Below are 19,963 nucleotides of genomic sequence, written 5' to 3'. Positions count from 1 at the left end.
GAAATTAGAGATCAAATCTAGTTAACTTGGCTGTTTGCAACATTTTTACAACAAAATTCATTATACTTCACTTTAAATAAAGTTAATGAAAAAATCCCAGCACCCGAACCATGACAACCACATAGATATGTAAAAGGCCAGTTAGTCAGTATTTTAGGCTTTGTGGACCATTCAGTTGCATAAATCACATAAACCTGTGATCCTGTTGCCATAAAGCTTTATTCACAAACACAAGCTGTGGGCCAAAATGGCCCACAGGCTGTGGTTTGCCAACCCTGGGTCTAAGACTTTAAAAGTGTGTTGATGCAAATAAACAAGCAAATGGACTCCTAATGAACATTAAACGATGTTCAAAGAGTTGAACCAGGTGCCTGAAATGGCGGCAAGGCCTCAGGATGCCCTGCCTGCAGGGAGTCTACAGTCTAGGATAAAAGATATGATAGGTTTACAAATACTAACAGGGATTGTTGCACAGGAATACCCAGAAACTTTTATGGAAATTCAAAGGCTGGAAAGACAGCTTGCAGCCTAGAAAGGGATTATAGAGACCTTCACAGAAAAAAGTGCCTCTGAATTGCACTTTAAAAGTGGAGCAGGAAATCGGTGAGGAATGATAAAGAGTCATGAGAAAAAGGCAGGCAGGACGAAGTAACGGAAGCAATCAAGCGGGAGGATAGTTAGGAGTGACGGGCAGGGCAGTCAGGCTGGAGAGCTGGGCACATACAGGGTAAAAGAGGTCCAGGTGGGCAGGAGCCTGGGGAGGGAAAGCCTCGGTCCAGCTCTCTGAACCCTTCAGGGAGTGGAGCAAACTGAGGATTTCTGAGCAAGGAGCACAGCGGGTCAGAAGTGTGTGCTGGGGTGAGCTATCTCATGGCGATTCTTAAGACAAGTGAAGGGAAGAGAGACCAGAGGTAGGAGGCCCATTAGGCAGCCAGTGGGAGAACCATGGGCTTGTAAACAGAACAGGACGACCCGTGCCCGGGACACATGGGAGACAAAGCTCGGCAGAACGGGGGACCCATGGGATGGTCAGGAACTAAGAGGCAGGAGAAGGCAAAGAAACACATTTGGGGGAGAGCAGGGAGCCTGGGCAAGGCAGAGGAGAGGGAGGTGAGGAGTGTCTGCTTAATCAGGGTGCCAGAGGCCCACACAGGTGGGGAAGGCAAACGTGGGTGAGAAACCTGACACACACGCTCATGGGAGCGGCCAAGGGTGGAAGCTGAGGTTCACAAGTCTCCCCACCGCCAGCACCCCGAGATGCCCATTGCATCCAGGGAGAGAGGGACGGAGCTGTTAGGGAAGAGCACGTTCGGAGAAAAGACAAGACAACCAAGTCTGGAATCATGGAGACCTGTGGAGAGAACAGCGTCAGAGGCCAGAGGCGACGCAGATTGTGAGGGCTTTGTGGTTTTAGCCTGATGGAAGGAGCAGACGCCTGCCGGAAATCCGGGAACAAGTAAGCAGTGAGGAAAGAGAGATGAGCATGGTGGAGGGCCTTCTCTCCCAACAGAACTAGGATCGGCAAGAGGCCTATGCCTCCCAGCTCCCTGCCAGACGCATAGTGGTAAATACTTGTGGATCAAAGGACAGTGGTTTTTCAAGCAGCCTGGCATCAAAATTAATGTGAGGAAAAACCCAGAAGATCCAAGGAGTAACAAGATGTTATTTCATTTTTAAAACATAGAGAAGGGTTGAGCATATGCAAGCAGGGAGAAGCAGCTAGCGGAGAGAAGTTTCCCAGGACAATCAATGCATGGCCCAGAGCAAGTGCTCAGAAAGTGTCCATGGGCTCAATGTGTGGAAGGAGAGAGAAAATAGACAGGGGCAGGCATGACAGATGCTCACTCTGGAAGGTTCGCTTGAGAACAAAGTAAAATGTATTTTTACAGGTTTATTTTTAAATCAGCACTTAGTCTCTTTTCTCTGAAAGGATACGATATCCAGCCATGTGCCAATGCATTGTCAAGCCACTATTTCCTTATATTTCTTTCCTTTCTTGCCTCCTTCTCTTCTACTGAGATGAGAAATTCCAGTTCCATTACTGCACAGTGCATCTGGAGAAGGTACATGTCATTCTCGTCCTGAACTTTCCCATGGGTCATTTTCCTATCTTTAAACACCAATTGAGTGCCATAATATGTGGCTTTCAGTATCTAATTCTTTTGTTCTCAATGTAATGTCTTTATTGTTTACCTGATTACAAAAGGAATACAAATTTCACAACAATGATAAGTTATATGAATCAAAGAAGGAATGAATGACATATTATTACCACCCAGTCATAAGCATCAATGGGACATCTGAATTCAATCTCATACACAGACATTTAGGAAGACATTTTAGATGCTATTCCTGTCCCTACATTGGAAAAAAATTGGATACCCCATAGGGTCTGCCCTTCAAAAGCAAGCTTCTTAATAAAGAAAACAAAATATAGCAATAGGTAAAGAATATAATAGAAACCCAAGGACACCAGCATTCTAGAATCAGGGCACAGGTTTATGAATTTTGGCATCAAACCTCAGGACCTTTCATCAGGCCTCAGGACCTTTTATCAGGCCTCAGTTTATCCAGCAACAAATTGATGTGAGTAATAATTGTCAGGTTAACAAGAGAATGGCTGCAATAAACTGCATAGTAAAGCCTAATAAAATGCTATGTCAGATCACAGCACGGATCTGTTTTGCTACAGCTGATTGTAGCTAATTAACAATGTCATCACTCTTCCATTTGCCCATATTTTATTTCCTCCAAATGGAAGTACAAAGTTGGATTAAATGTTGCTGTTCATAACTGCTACTGTCCTAATATGCGCAACAAGACAAAAGATCAGCAGGACTGGTTTCAATAGCTAGGAAAGGCAGCAGGAACTGGGAAGTCATGTATCTGGAGAAATGACCAACAGCCTCATCGAACAGAGACAGAGCTTGCAGACTCGATCACTTGTCATTCCAATGCTCATATGTGTAGCTCTGTACATTCACCATTTACACGCCAGTTCTCCAATAAGGCTTCCCAGTCCCTCTGCTACTTTTTTTGCACTAACTTAGGCAGCATGAAATATGATTCACTCCTTTGTGACAGATCGATACCCACACATGATAAATACCCTTATTGATCTTGCAGTGTTATATGCTGGTCTCCAGGCCCATGGCATATTAATAGTAGTTAACCAGTAATTCATTTTAAGGTATGTGAAGGCTTTTTTTCCCCACTCTTCTCTAGTGTCAAGATTCCTAGAGTTGTTGCACTTTGAGTCCTTTACATCCAAACCCAGGGCCATACTCCCTTCATAATGACAAAACCAATACCCCCATTTCTTACATGAAAGAACACAGATGACCCCAAAATTAACAATTCACAAACAATAAGGCTATTTGTGATTCACCAAGACCTTACTTATGTAAATGGTTAATTTATTACGCCAGGTTTTACTTTTCCTTGTAATCCCATACATTGCTTGGTGCCTGTCCTACTTAGCTTCTAGATTTTAAGAGTAACCTATCAGGCAAAACTGGTCGCCACTAAGTCTGAGAACTCAAAATTGTTTGCCATCAACTAAAGAGTTGTGCTGAGTGCAAAGAGGGTACAGAAAAAGTACAAGTCATTTTCCCCCTTCTTTTTTTTTTTTTCAAGGGAAATTAAGGTCTTAGGAAAAAGACTAAGTGGTGTGATGAGGATTTGTCGTGGAATCTGGAGGAAGACGGCATCCCACTGGAACAAGGAGGTGTAGTCAGCTCCCTGCTTCTAGCACTCTCCTCGCAGGGCGACCCTGTGTCCCCGTGGACGGCCCTTGCACCTCTGAGACTTAGGAAGCACCGAAAAATCCGTGTGATGCCTCAGGACTGTTCCTCTGCGAGGGAGAGGACCAGGCGAGAGCAACGTGGGGAGAAGAGTGGATGTGAGCGGACACCGGAGCCCTCCGCACATTCAGCTAACCCCAGAGAGGCTTGGCATCCCGACCAAGGAAGCAGGTGCGGTTTCTGAGATGAAGCAGAGCTGGTGCCGAGAAGGGCCTGGTCACCGAGGTGGCAGTGTGCCTACTGCTCATACCACACCAACTGGTGACTGAGATCATGAGAGGGACACCACCACAACTGTCACCTTCCCCTGCTGGAGACACAATTCACGTTCGATGCAATAATCTTACTGAACACCCACTGTGTCCATGGCAACCTGTCTCGTACCTTGGGAGACAAAGGACAGAGTCCCTGAGGCCGCAGGGCTCATCAGTAAGGGGAGAACCCCAAACACACGCCCAGGAGAGACTGCCCACGGCTGCGGGAAACAGAGCTGGGTGGACGGGAGCACAGGATCAAGTCCAGCCTTCAGTGTACAAGCTGTGCCGCTGCCGACTCACTAACATGGCCCAGTTCACACGGCACTGAATATGTGTGAGCCCGTTTCTCCTTTTCTACCTGGGAAATTTTTTTAAGTGGAGAGAGAGAGAAAGAGATTGTTGGTGGCCAGGTCTAAGAAACCATATTAGAGAGATATTGGGGGAAGATGGAGAAAATAAAAACAGGGGAAAAGCAGTACAGGCCTTCCAAGGCAGCTGCTAAAATCTGACACAGGCTGCCCTGAGGCCATCGAAAAGCCTAGTCAGTGACAACCACAGCTGTTCTGTGCAGCAGTTCCCACAGTGCTGGGCAAGGGAAAGCCAACAATCAAGCAAAAGCCAACCCCTGCCCTCAAGGAGCTGACTCTGTGTTGGCATAGAGAACAAGGGAGAATTTGAGGGATCAGAAAAGGTTTTATAGCAGAAGACACGCAAAGGCGTGCACACACGCACACATACAATGCAGAGAGGGTTGGAAGGCATTCCAAGTAACACAGCACAAAAAAAATTCTGGGATGGCCAAGAGGCCTGCACATTCGGGCAGGCAGAGCCCAGAGTCCCCGGCAGGATGAGAACGAGGTCGCCACCAGCACAGCACGATGGAGTTTGGACTCTGCTCCAAGGTGAAATCACATGGAGCGGCTGACGGCATCGCGGCAATGCCAGTCTCACACACCTGCCCACCTACCAGCAGTCCTGTTCCCAGGAAAACCATTAGCCCTACCGCAGGAGGCAGATATGGAGAAAATGTCACTTCTCTGACTTTATGAGAAAATGTCTCATGGTCATGAAAGCCTATCTGGCGGCTAAGAAAGAGGTTTTCTCCCGGCCGGCTCAGAATTTCCTATCACTGGCAAGAAGCCAGAGACAGTTTGAGACTGTCAACACCTCCCAGCAGATGGAGCAGGCCCTGCAACAGACAGGCTGGAGGTAAGCAGGAGTCAGGAGGGGGTGAGAGAAGCAGTGTGACTGTTTCCTCCCCACAGTGCACTTTCTGGAAGAAGTGGCATGGAGAATCCCTTCTCGAATCTTTTTACTCTCTCCTACTGAGCACCTTTTAAATGAGGAGCATTTCTGACTGATGGTGTACATAAACTTGGGTCCACAGGAAAGGTCTGCTCTGAACTGTATTCAGAGAACTTGAGATGCAGGGGCTTAGCTTCTCAGGGTCTTTCTGCTCAGGCCCAAAGCATGCTGACCATAGAGGTGTCTGGGTTTAAGTCTGCATGTGGCCAGCCCCCTTGAGGTTTGGGATTTAGATTCTGCTTCTGTAACTTTCTTTTTAAAATAAGATCATAGATGTTGATCTTTTCTCCTCCAGGATAGTGACCTGCAGTGAAAGAGTGGATGCTTAAGTAAATGCGAGGAGTTAAAAAACAAAATGACTAATCATAACTGTTTCACATGACTTTCAGTCAACTTAAGATTATACCTAGTTCAATTTGATATCCTTACTTTTCAGTCAGGTATTTTGTCTTGTAAACTGTTTCAAGTCATCATGGATGGTAACCTTACCAATTGCTGAGAAGGGCTGGGCCCCCCAGGAACAGAACTAGCCTCTAAACCAGAAGCTCTTGGCTGCGGTGGGGGGTGGGGAGTAAATTCCTCAAGACTGGGAATTTACAGGAGATCCTCTGGAGGGGCACCCGGGCGTCAGAACTGTTCACAGCTGGCAGGGTGATACCAGCAACAGCCAGTTGAGAACTGCTTTAAACCCATCAGAAGTTGATGTTTTAACGCCTGGGAGCTACACCTTTACACTTACTGCAGCACTCCAAAAATGTCATTGGTGCCAGCCCACCCCCACCCCAACTCCCTTTCAAGGATCCACAAAGTCAAAACTACTTGCACAGTTACATAACTGTGCTTATTTGCCTTTTTCTCTGGGTTGACATTTGCACTGATGATGCAGAAGCAATTCACCACTAGTGTCTTAGGACAAATCACGGCTGTCCAGCAAATGGCACTAATAGTCAATCACCACACTCTTCACTGCTACGAAGTGAAATACTTAATCATTTCAAGAATTTTTATGTTGATCTTGCTTGATGCCCTTGATGAAGCAGAAAACAAACACTTGATTAAATCTCTGCTGATGAGGGCAGTCTTCACTACTGTGGCCAGGTGGGAGGGACTCATAAACTCTCCTGCTGGCTCCCCAGGGGTGGCTTCCGAGAGATAGGCACTTGGGTGAATGTTTGCATTCGGAGCTATACTCAAGGCTTTTTGCTTTTGTAGAATACCATGTACACTTGAAACAGTGCTGAAAAATGATGAGATGTGGTATTTGGCAGACAGCATCTTGAAAATGAACCAGTCGAGCCCATGACTTCCAAGAGAACAACTGAATTGACAGTATTTGCCAAAAATGTGAGCTTTCAAGTAAAAATTAAGAGTTTGGGAAAACTTAATGTCTGCCACCATGTGCTTGATGGCTTTCCAAACCTAAAGACTCTCCGACAAGATCAGTGGTGATATTATTCATGAGTGGGGTTTTCTGGTATTTTGTTATGAAAGATGCCAACATATAGAAGATGTGCCCAACTCAGCAAATGAATTATTTTTCAAGTGACCAATGCGTGGTGTTACAAAATAATGCACAGGTAAAAGATCCACTTAAAGGGCAGTGAGTTTTAATTTAACAGAGTACAGAAAGCTCATTAACATGGTTTGAGACACCACACTGCAAGTAATCTTTAAGAAATTATCACTTGTCAAGTTTTACTCTAGTATCAAAGAACAGTCACAATGATCTCAAAAGGCCATTCAAACCCTTCTCTCCCTTTTCTTTTCATCTATGTAAGCTGAATTTTCTTCACGCATTTCAATCGAAACAACAGACTAGATGAACTAGATATGGGAAGCCCTGTGTCCTACTATGGCAGACATAAAAGAGGTTTGCAGAATGTCAAACAATACCACCCTCCTGATTTTTTTTTATTTTGGAAAAACAGTTATTTTTCATTAAAATATTTTACGTATGTTAGCAAGTAGTGGATTTGTTTTAAAGGAATTAATAAACATATTTTTAATTTCTCAGTTTTAGATCCTAATTCAATATATAGTGATAGATGTAATCCACAGAAGCAAAAGCTCTTTGAGGTCCTTAATGATTTTTAGCAGTGTAAAGGGATCCTGCCACTAAAACAAGTTTGAGAACCTCTGTCTCACAGGCTCTTCTCATTCCAGGGGGACTGATTTCAGAGCAGCCGGAGTCAGGGTCTCGTTCTGAGCTAGCTCCCTGAGCTGCATTGTTAGCAGTCCACAGTAAGGTCCCAAAGGGGCCCCTGTGGCTTTACCATTAAGCCTGGAACTTAAGCCAGTGAAACCAACATTTACCACTACACAGCCAGGCAGCACGTCGGGCTGACAGCACCAGCTCCCACGTCCAAGTGCCTGATCCGATCTAGAGTCTATTGCCCTACTACTTGGATCCAATTACATTAAGTCTTCCATGCCTGTGTGTCATATGTAAAGTGGGATAACACTCAGAGGGCTGAGAAAGGCCCTGACACACGGTGAGTGCTCGATAAATGTTAGCTACTGTTACTATCACAATCACGACACACTGGTGGCGTTCCTGGCCCTCAAGCAAGAGAGCCACCAAATAATTCTGGGGGCAAGAAAAAGTGATCCTTGCTCCAAATGCTCATATTTAGGGTACTGCAGGAGAGCTGGGCTGCATCTGGCAGAGATTCCTGGAGCCACTGAACTTGGGAAGGAGCACAATCCTCCGCTCCTGGCCTTCTCTGAGGTCAGACAGTAGCCTTGAGTGCAGTCAGTGATATCACTCCCTAAAGTCATAATCAGGAAACGCAGGAACAATCTGTTTCTCCCACAAGGCAATCATGACAGGGCTATTTTAAATGTCAAACACAAACCTCGCCAGGGAAGCAGACAACCTCCTCACTGTGTACCTGCCACGAGCCAGAATGATCTCTGCTCAGGGAGACAGACACAGACAGGTGAAGAAGAGCCGACCACACCTTCCCTTCCCTAAATTCCGTCTCCCCAGTCCCTCCTCCTGGTGCATTCAATTCTGCTTTTGAGAAGTGTAGCTACTATGGGTGCTTCTTGTAAGACAGGGATTTTATTTATTTATTTGTTTGGGGTGACGGCTGCTGTTCCAGGGCTGCACTTTCAGCTTGCTATAAAGTTAATGTTCTATTCAATGCTCATTCCAAGCAAGACTGTGGGACTGTGTATTTTCTGCAACCCCCAGAAGGCCATTATCTGTAATTGCCCATTACCATGCATATTCATGTCACCCAGCTTGGACTGTGACCTCTAGGGTGGTTAGACCAAACTGCTCCCTCTTAACCAAATTTGTGAAGGAAGCGTTTCTGACCTTCATTCAGAACTTTGATGGTATATTCCAAAGCTGACATTAGAACGTTTCCAAGCACACACATCTCAAATAGATCTCTTCCAGATGTACCTTTTCTGCCTCCACAAGGTTTAACCTCCCCTCAAATAACAGGAAAATAAAGGATAATCAACTCTCTGTTATGTGGGGGCTGACAACCCAAACGGGGAATTATCTGAAGCCCTTTATACTCCCTTTTCTTTGATTTGGTTATTCAGTTGTATCATGCTTTATAAGACTGCTACTGGGAGAAGGTGGAAATAGGGAAGGGAAAAACTTTACATCTTAAATTCAGTATATACTCCCCCACATTTAGTGCTTTTTGAGTGGGAAGAGGAACGATGTTCAAGTCAGTGATTAAAATGGGATTTAGGGATTCCATGTGCCCTTAAAATATTAATTCTAGAACCGGCATTTATTGATGCATTCCAAAGTGTCACTTTATGCTTATCTCACTTTCCAACGTTAGCAGGGAAAGAACACGGACAGGGACTGCTGGCTGCACACGGGAGTGCCAAAATGTTTAGCTCTTCACTGCCATTTCTGTGTCTTCTCTACCATTACCACCTTCAGAAGCCCCAGCCGCACCACTCAAGTGTGAGGACCGGAGAGGTCCCGCTACGCCACTACAAGGTTCACAAAAAAGTCCGAAAGAGAGTCTGGCGCTAGGAAAGAAACCACTTCGTTTTTGTGTGGCCAATGCCTGCCACTGCATCTGAGATTGTCCCCTAGAATCTGAGATTGTCCCCCAGCATCTGCTCCATCTGTGCACTCTGCATTTGTGGTCTTTTTTCCCGTCTGTCTTTCCTGCCTTTTGAATAAAACTCCTCTAGAATGAAAAGAAGTTAGTTCTAAAAATAAACACTATTCTTTCAACCATCGTTTTTACCAAAAGCACGTAGGGGAAACCAGAGAATTAAACTTAACAGCTTTTCATGGCATCTGACAACAGGGAAGGCCTAGGAACTAATTTTATGCCTAGTATTGACACCTGGAGAAGGTGAAGTGGTGAGTCTAAGGATGTCTGCAATTGGCGATGCGACCTGAGCTGAGGCCCTATCTGAGACCTTGCATTCTGCCACCAGGCTGTGTCATTAAGGGAAAAGCAAGCCACACAGATATGGCCAATCAACATCCTAAGTTAAAAGACACCTGCTGCTGCTGACAGAGAGTCAACACTGATCATTTCCTGGAGGTGAATATAATATAACTACTCACTGTTTAAATGCTGGCATGGAGGCACATTACACACAGAAGTAGAGGGAGCACTCAGGCTCCAAAGAGACCAAGATGGTCAGGACCTCATCATTTCCACTGGAAAATGTCAGGCAGGGCAGGGGCTGAGAGTCACGATCTGGTCCAAGGGCACATCACACTGACCCAAAGACCCTAACTTGTGGCTTTTCTGACTCCTCGCTGCAGCAGCCTGCTCCAGCCCTGGGTCCTCCTTAGCTCGGCACTCTGTCAGCCGCTGCCAGCTGCTGTGCTGTGCTCAGAATGTACCCAAGTCACTCTGAGCCAAGGCCTGCAGCCTTACGAGATGATTGTCTCTATTACCTCCTCCATTATTTCCATTATGCCCTCAGAGCTGCCCACCAGATGTCACTAACCACACAGAGAGGCCGACGCAGCAAAAACAGTCTTGACAATTCCTGCCTCCCAACAGAGGGGCCAGCACTCGAATTCCCAAGTTCCATGCAGTGAGAGCCTAAGCATGTGAAATAAGCTCCGCCAGTCAGATCACCCAAGGAGACCTCAGCCATGACAATGCCCTTTCCTTTTTCTCTGGCTGGAGCCAGAAGCTTCTGGTTTTGAAAATGGCAGAGGCAGTAGCTGCAAGGCCCTGGAGGCTCTGACAGCTTGGGATATATGATTGTACATGCAGAAACACATATGTATGCACCCCCATGTATATGTAGACACACATGTATACATGCACACACACAGATGTACCTATAGCTGCATCTCTATCTGTATCTACATCCATACCCATAACTCAATTGACAGCCTAAGTGAAAAGTCAAATCTTACCTGAAAGAAATTACAAAAATTACACCAACAGCCAAGTTGGGGCTATCAGCTAAAATGTTACCACAGCAACTAAGGAACGTGCCAACAGGAGCTATGTAACTGGTCAACTGCTCACAACTATGGTTTCACCTGCATCACACATATTTTATTTTCCTTAGCTACTAACCTGTGTTGTACAGATTTCGTCCATCTGGATTACTGGAAATCTAACATGCTTTCAGAAATTCCCTTTCAGAGAAATTTCGTTTCAGTATCAAGAACGTTTGGCAGTACTCAAAGCAAACACAGAGCCTGGGAACATCGCTGCAGTGGGCTGCAGCCCGTGGCACACTGGGAGGAGTACAGAAACCCTAAAATCAAGGCCCGCATAAAAGGAGCCCCATCTGCAGCAAAGGAGTGAGTGGGTGACTCCAGGGCTGCACCTGGTGTCATCTGTGGCTACACAACCCCCCCGCCCCACCAGCCTCACCTGTGCTTCTCAAGGTTTGTTCCATCATAGGAACAATACTGCATTGCCAAGTCAGAGAATAAAGATTTTATTTTAATCAACAGTGAGGCAAAGCTAAGTGGGGTATCTGAACACCAATAACAGAGAAGCCTATGCTCCTGCAAACACACACTTCTCAGGTGAAGTTGTCTCTGCCCCCCAACTCCAGGAAAGGAAATGACAAAAGGCAGAGCCTTGAGATGCACCTGGGGGGTCTCTATGCTCACCCCTAGCCTAGACACAGACCAGAAAAGTACAGCAAGGCTGACCTTCTACAAAGAGACTACAAAGCTGTGGCTGAGAGGATCTCAGAACTGAAGAGCTGAGCTCTCTGGAAAGATCATTATAGCTGCTGTCACAGAAGGACTCGCCAAAGTCAACCGCACAGGAGGCAGAGAGCTGTTCTTTCATACCTGGTGAGCACTCATGGCTATTTGCCCAGAAAGGTTGGCTGGGGAGAAAAAGCTCTCAAAAACTCAAATTCATTCATTCAATACCAACTGGGTGCCCAACTGTTTATCTCCAAGGCAGGAAGGTCATTTTGTTGTGACAATACCATATGTATATATATATATATATGCAGGTACCTTTGGAACCTAGGAAGCCCACCAACTCTACAGAACATGTAGAACTTTATTTATTGCAAGCCAAAACATAGAGTATAGAATTGTATTAATAGTTAAAATAAAACTGGTGTGAAGACAAGGAGAAGAGACTATTAAACAGTGAGACAAAAAATATGACACCTTAAGAAGAACTAAGAAAATAATAAGTAACAGATTATTAAATTCTCAGGGACTGAAAAAGCAAAAGTAGGGAGGAGAAACAAAGTCACTGCAGATTAAATACAGGAGAGGTTTAAGCCAATTATAAAAGATCAAAGAGAACAAGAGAGGGGAGGAGCAGCCTTACAAGTAACCAAGATAGGAGACCTTGGGAGAAATATGACCAGGGTAAAATCAATACAGTTTACAGTACAAGTAATCTAGGAATGACTTTAGGGACAGCACTAGAGACCGCTATGAGGAGAACAGCTTGGGGATAGAAATCAACACACTATTTTAAAAAGGCACACAACTCGAGGGAAGATACTTCCTATGCAGAGCAGAGAGGATCAGAAGGTGGAAAGTATATATGAAAAATGCCAGTGCCTTGAGCCACATTTTGGGTTTCTATGCCATAGCCCTCTGGCTGGGAGATGCGGTGTGGTCTCCACTTCATACCACCATGGGCAAAGGGAAGAGCCATCGCTGTGGTATTGGAAGTGTCCCTGGAGCTCCCTTGACGCTCTCCATTTCATCCCCAATAAAAATCTGACACTGTCCTTTGAATAATGTGAACTTTCTCAAAAGTCTCAACCATGACCAACTATCCTAGATTTTAACTAGTAAGAGCTGTTATATGCTAACAAACTGGGTAACCTAGAAGAAATGTACAACTTTCTAGAAAAATAAAACCTTCCAAGGCTGACCCAGGAAGAAAAGGAAAATCTGAATAGACCAATTACCAGCAAAGAAATTGAATTGGTAATCAAAAAAACTATCTAAGAACAAAACACCTGGACCAGATGACTTCATTGCTGAATTTTATCAAACATTAAATGAAGACCTAATACGCATCTTCCTTAAAGTTTTCCAAAAAGTAGGAGAGGAGGGAATACTCCCAAACTAATTCTATGAGGCCAGCATCCCTTTAATACCAAAACCAGGCAAAGACACCACAAAAAAAGAAAATCACGGACCAATATCCCTGATGAACATAGATGCAAAAATACTCAACAAAATATTAGCAAACCAAATTCAAAAATACATCAAAAAGATCATCCATCATGATCAAGTGGGATTCATCCCAGGGATGCAAGGATGGCACAACATTCGAAAATCCATCAACATCATCCACTACATCAACAAAAAGAAGGACAAAAACCACATGATCATCTCCATAGATGCTGAAAAAGCATTCGACAAAATTCAACATCCATTCATGACAAAAACTCAACAAAATGGGTATAGAGGGCAGGTACCTCAACATAATAAAGGCCATATATGACAAACGCACAGCCAACATTATACTTAACAGCAAGAAGCTGAAAGCTTTTCCTTTAAGATCAGGAACAAGACAAGGATGCGACTCTCCCGACTGTTATTCAACATAGTACTGGAGGTCCTAGCCACGGCAATCAGACAACACAAGGAAATAAAAGGCATCCAGATTGGCAAGGAAGAAGTCTAACTGTCCCTGTTTGCAGATGACATGATATTGTACATAAAAAACCCTAAAGAATCCACTCCAAAACTACTAGATCTAATATCTGAATTCAGCAAAGTTGCGGGATACAAAATTAATACACAGAAATCTGTTGCATTCCTACACACTAACGATGAACTAGCAGAAAGAGAAATCAGGAAAACAATTCCATTCACAATTGCATAAAAAATAATAAAATACCTAGGAATAAACCTAACCAAGGAAGTGAAAGACCTATACTCTGAAAACTATAGGACACTCATGAGAGAAATTAAAGAAGCAACCAATAAATGGAAACACATCCCATGCTCATGGATAGGAAGAATTAGTAGTCAAAATAGCCATCCTGCTTAAAGCAATCTACAGATTCAATGCAATCCCTATCAAAATACCAACAGCATTCTTCAATGAACTAGACCAAATAGCTCTAAAATTCATATGGAACCACAAAAGACCCCAAATAGCCAAAGCAATCCTGAGAAGGAAGAATAAAGCAGAGGGAATTATGCTCCCTGACTTCAAGCTCTACTACAAAGCCACAGTAATCAAGACAATTTGGTACTGGCACAAGAACAGACCTGTAGACCAATGGAACAGACTAGAGAGCCCAGACAGAAACCCAAGAATATATGGTCGATTAATATATGATAAAGGAACCTTGGATATACAATGAGGAAATGACAGCCTCTTCAACAACTCGTGTTGGCAAAATTGGACAGCTACATGCAAGAGAATGAAACTGGATTATTGTCTAACCCCATACACAATAGTAAACTCAAAATGGATCAAAGACCTGAATGTACGTCATGAAACCATAAACTCTTAGGAAAAAAACATAGGCAAAAAATCTCTTGGACATAACATGAGCAACTTCTGCATGAACATATATCTCCCCAGGCAAGGGAAACAAAAGCAAAAGCGAACAAGTGGGACTACATCAAACTAAAAAGCTTCTGTACAGCAAAGGACACCATCAGTAGAACAAAAAGGCATCCTACAGTATGGAAGAATATATTCATAAATGACAGATCTGATAAAGGGTTGACATCCAAATTATATAAAGAGCTCACACACCTCAACAAACAAAAAGCAAATAATCCAATTAAAAAATGGGCAGAGGAGCTGAACAGACACGTCTCCCAAGAAGAAATTCAGATGGCCAACAGGCACATGAAAAGATGCTCCACATCACTAATCATCAGAGAAATGCAAATTAAAACCACAATGAGATATCACCTCACACCAGTTAGGATGGCCTCCATCCAAAAGACAAACAACAACAAATGTTGGCGAGGATGTGGAGAAAGGGGAGCCCTCCTACACTGCTGGTGGGAATGTAAATGTAAATTAAAATAGTTCAATCATTGTGGAAAGCAGTTTGGAGGTTCCTCAAAAAACTAAAAATAGAAATACCATTTGACCCAGGAATTCCACTCCTAGGAATTTACCCTAAGCATGCAGGAGCCCAGTTTCCAAAAGACAGATGCACCTCTATGTTTACCACAGCACTATTTACAATAGCCAAGAAATGGAAGCAACCTCAGTGTCCATCAGTAGATGAATGGATAAAGATGTGGTACATATACACAGTGGAATATTATTCAGCCATAGAAGAAAACAAATCCTACCATTTGCAACAACATGGATGGTGCTAGAGGGTATTACACTCTGTGAAATAAGCAAGGCAGAGAAAGACAAGTGTCAAATGATTTCACTCATCTGTGGAGTATAAGAACAAAGAAAAAACGGAAGGAACAAAACAGCAGCAGACTCACAGAACCCAAGAATGGACTAACACTTACCAAAGGGAAAGGGACTGGAGAGGATGGGTGGGAAGGGAGGGATAAGGGGGGAAAGGGGCATTACGATAAGCAGACATAATGTAGCTGGTGGGACACAGGGAAGGCAGTATAACACAGAGGAGACAAGTAGTGATTCTATAGCATCTTACTACGCTGATGGACAGTGACTGTAATGGGGTATGTGGTGGGGACTTGATAATAGGGGGAGTCTAGTAACCATAATGTTGTTCGTGTAATTGTACATTAATGATAACAACAAAAAAAAGATCTGCTATATAAATGATGCCACCTTTTAACTTTGATATCATCTTTAATTTATGAAACATTCTACAGTGTACGTAAACTCTTTCAGGTGCTACCCACAGTAACTGACAGCAGCTGAGCGAGGAGCTGCTCTGCTCCCTGGAAAGAGGAGCTGCACGTGGTTTAGGGAGGTGCCTTGCCCGCAGGAATACAGCTGTAGCTGGGGTCTAGATTAGACCCAGGCTTGTTGATGACCGGTCTGGTACCTTCCTGCAATCACATTAAAAAGCCAGATACCCAGCCTTCACCTCTATTCTCAGTAGCTAATTCTCTGTAACTTTGTTTTTTACTATTCATGAATACACTGGACACTATAAAAAATCAGAGCCAGAAAGCCAAGGGAAGTACAGAAGATGGCCAAGGAGTCCCTGTTAAAACTAGCATCTGGGATCAAGGCTTATACCTGCCCTATAAAACTTCTCTCCCATATGAGATTGTACAGATCACCATATAACTACAAGGATGACTAAAAGCTTATGGCAAGATTGCACTTATGCAAAGAAAAAGTGTAGCATAATAATAACATAGTACTTACTAATGCTGAGAAAATACATCTCGAGAAAAGAAAAACAAAGGTAGCTCTGACAGGAATTGTTACTTCCTCCATACCTGGATACAAACATTTACCTGGTTTATAACTGGCTGCACAGTGGGTCCCAACTTACTATCGTGACCAGGGTGGCAGAACCCAGTATCAGGCATGAGCATGGGCTGTGAGCCACGGGCCTGGGTTTGAATCTCAACCCCACCAGTTAATACACATGCGATCTTCAGCACATCAATGAATCTCGATTTTCTCAGAAATGTAAAAGCTAGTTCCTATTTTACAGAGTTTCTGTAGAGATTAAACAAGAATATAAACAACAAAGCAGCTAAGACAATACCTGGCATTAGGCAGATGCTCAGCCAACCAGTTAGTAGCACTGGAATTATTACCACCTCTGAAAACATAAAGCCAAAGAGTTGGGAATTAAACTACACTCAGAAGGCAAAATATAAAGCAGTGGCCCCTGTTCCCCCTCACAAAAAGAATCAGGAAAACGTTATTCACAATCGCGCGTGAATCTTCAGTTCAGGAGACATCACTTATTTCTGCCTTCTGACTCCAGGCAATGTAAACAAATGTGAGAATTACATTTCTTTGCTTAATCACCCTTACTATGCTTTGTTTTTCCAGTTCTACCCAATTTTCCCAGGCTCCTAGATACAAGCCTTTGTTCCCTGTCAAACTCCTCTCCGTTGCTGTAAATAATCTCTCTCCCTCTTTCATATTACCTTTCAAATATTTATAGACTGTTATTCTCCATCTCTCTGAGCCATACATCATTTTTGTTGTCCTTCCCCTGGATTCTGTCTAGTTTATCTACATCTTTTAAAGGAAAACAAACCCAGGTGCTCCGTGATGAAAACAGCCCACCCAGAGTTAACCAACCCCAAGCCAGCAAGGCCCCCTCCTCAAAAGCTAATAAAGTTCTTTGATGTGCTTCTTACTCCTTTTTGCCTGTAACTCATAATTCCGTCGCTCAGATAAAAATGGAGGCAGAGGATGATAAGGCACGTGAACAGCACCCTCCTCACGCGGGTGGCTGGGTGCCCCGGCCCAGGACAGGCACAGAGGCAGCTTGCAGGCGCTAACAGAGCCACCCGTTGCACTCCTGCCGAGCGCCCCTCCCGCCCCACGCTGCATTTGATAGGAATGCCCTACGACAGTGTCCTTGGCTGTGCTGATGCTTTGCTTTGCCCCTAATGAAAAATCTGATGCTGCTTACGTTCAAACACTGTTTGCTGTCCAAAAACTGTCTATGTTCAGCAGAGGTTCAACAGAGGTTTTGGAGTGTTTTTAAAAATGCAAACTTCTAAAACTAAAGGCTTAAAAAATACTGTCCTCATCACCAGGTAGACCCCACTTCACAGTGAGCAGCAGCAATACTGATTGAGCCCAGGTCAGCCTTCTCACCTTTCTTCTGGGAGGTGGTGATGTGGTAGTGTCTGCCCTGCCACAACAGGTCTGTGCTGACAACCCGCTTCTTACCCGACGCACAAGTCGGGGGTTCCTACAAGGCGTGCCTTCTGTCCCCTCCAGGGTTCCTACAAGGCCTGCCTTCTGTCCCCAATGTGAGCAGCAGCAGGAGCCGGTGGAGCTGCCTGCGTTGCTGAGGGCAACTTCCTCATCTCAGAGGCCTGAGTGTTTATGCGGTTATATGGCACTCCCTACTCCCCTTAGAAAGAAGAGATGGCTATGACTAGAGACAGGCATCAGTAACATTGATATAAGTGAAAAAGAAAAGTGAGGTCAAGGAAAGAAGGGGCCAGCTTCCTCATCTCCAGCGTGCGGGCTCATGAGGCTTACGGTGTGAGCGCATTCAGCCGCAGTGCTCAGGTTCCCCGCTCGGCGTGGGTGGGGGGTGGAGGCTACGGTAATGGGTTACATAACCCTCACTCGGGGACATTAATTCTTATATGTCAGTTCATGTAGCTTCATTTTTGCAGAACACTAGTTTCTGTCTATAGGGCGGGTCATATCCAGGCTGAATGCTCTGCTTCTTATATTAGTAACTGAAACGTGAGCTCTATGGCATGTTTCTGCACTTGATGTTTACAAATAATTTTTACATCAATATCTTAGTTGAACACCACAATAATTCTGTAGGATAACCTGGGCAGGCATAATTATCTCTTCCATTTCACAGATGAGGAGACAGGCAAAAAAAACCTGCTTAAGATCAGAGAGGAGGTAAGAAACCAGGCCCAGCCCTGGGACTCTAGATCTTGGGCTCTTTCAATGACCGGGTGGAGCTTCCTCCCCAGAAAAAAAGTGACCAAGGTGGCAGCAAAACTCTTTTTCCAGGTGTCTTCAGTCTTCAAGACCTTTGCTAAAGCTTCTACTACCATATTCCATTCTCGGGGAAACCTGGCCTTGCCATGGAAGCCATGTAGTAATAACAAGTCACTGGGAGGGAAGCACAACCCGTGTCCACACCAACCAAAGCAAGCAGTAAAATCACTTTGAAATAGTTGATGACTAACATATAAAATAGAATAGAATGAGTAACATTCTAATTTCACGTCGCATTGGTAAGAATAAGATTAGTCTCCAGTAACCAGAGTATGTGACTAGATAGCACATCCCTTTCCCCAAGCACGGCCATACCAGTTTACTATACACCGAACAGTAATGATGAAACTTCTAGACCACCACACCGGATGTAATGACATGGCATGGTTGAGCCATTGCAGCCATTAGCTTAACTTTAGATCTCCTGGAGGTTAAATTGAAATGAGGAGTAGAAGTTGGAAGAACACATCTGGGTTAGCCATTCCATGGCCATTTCCATTTGGCTAAGGGTCTGCTGATAGGGAAATAGAGAGGCCATAGGTGTCTGCTCCTCAGCTTGACCTCTGAAGAGCACAGTGATGGGGCTCAGTCCCTGGGCTCCTAGCTTCTCTGCTGTGCATTCCCAGTTAGTCTCATGGCTTGAAATACCAAGTTGGTGGGTGAGGAGGGTATTATAACTCATATCACAAAGGGCCCATCTCCATAATAAATAAGGAACTCCTAGATAAGGGGGTGGGGGAATTCCATAGAAAGGGACAAAGGACATATACAGATAGTTCACAGGAAGAAATACAAATGGCCCTTAAACCTAGGAAAAGATGTTCAGCCTTACTACAAAGGAAATACAGAGTATAAACTGTATCAACTATATTTGTTTTCCATCACTGTATACCAAATTACCACAAATGTAGCACCTTAAAACAACACAAATGTATTATCTTCAGTCTGTGGGCCTGACATCTGAAACAAGTTCCTCCCAGCCAAAATTAAGGTGTCCTCAGGACAGCACGCCTTTCTGGAAGCTCTAAGAATGGTTCCGTTTCCTTGTTCATTTAGGCATCTTGCAGAATTCAGGTCCTTGAAGCTGGAGGACTAAAGTCCTGTTTCCTTGCTGGTGGTCAGCAGGGGGCTGCTCCAAGCTTCTAGAAGCCTACTGTATTCCTTCTCCATCCCCAAGTCAGCAGCAGCGGCTCAAGCCTCTCTCCTGCTTTGAAACTCTCCTGCATCTTTTTCTGTTGTGGCATCTCTGGGAGCAGGGAGGAAAGGCTCTCCAATTCTAAGCATTCCTGCCATTAGAACGGACGCGCCTGGAAAACCCAGGATTCTCTCTCTGCTTCAAGATCCTTGCATTCATCACATTTGCCAGGTCCCTTTTGCCATCCTCACAGGCCCCAGGGATTGGGGTTTGGACCAATCTGGGGGGCCACTATTTCAATGACCACACAAGTGTGCAGTTCCACCTTGCAGGCTGGTGAAGCACGAGCACCTGGTGCTGGCAGTGCTGTGAGGCAGTCACTCTCTGGAGGGAGTGCCATTGACAGTATCTACCAAA

General features: G+C 44.5%; 1 protein-coding gene across 2 annotated transcripts in view; it reads right to left on the bottom strand.

Annotated features, from left to right (window-relative positions):
- Positions 1–19,963, bottom strand: part of DMRT1 (doublesex and mab-3 related transcription factor 1) — a 92,979-nt gene that overhangs the window by 59,122 nt on the left and 13,894 nt on the right. The window contains exon 3 of one of the 2 annotated variants that reach the window (XM_036928422.2): positions 2,521–2,528. The exons of the other annotated variant lie outside the window; for it this stretch is intronic. Within the exon in view, the coding sequence (XP_036784317.1) occupies positions 2,521–2,528 (8 nt within the window). The remainder of the gene's footprint in view (positions 1–2,520; positions 2,529–19,963) is intronic. 2 annotated transcript variants of the gene reach the window in all.

The sequence above is a fragment of the Manis pentadactyla genome, chromosome 3 (assembly GCF_030020395.1).
Source record: "Manis pentadactyla isolate mManPen7 chromosome 3, mManPen7.hap1, whole genome shotgun sequence".
NCBI lineage: Eukaryota > Metazoa > Chordata > Mammalia > Pholidota > Manidae > Manis > Manis pentadactyla.
Note: the sequence above shows the minus strand (reverse complement) of the source record. Positions and strands in the feature narration are given on the sequence as shown.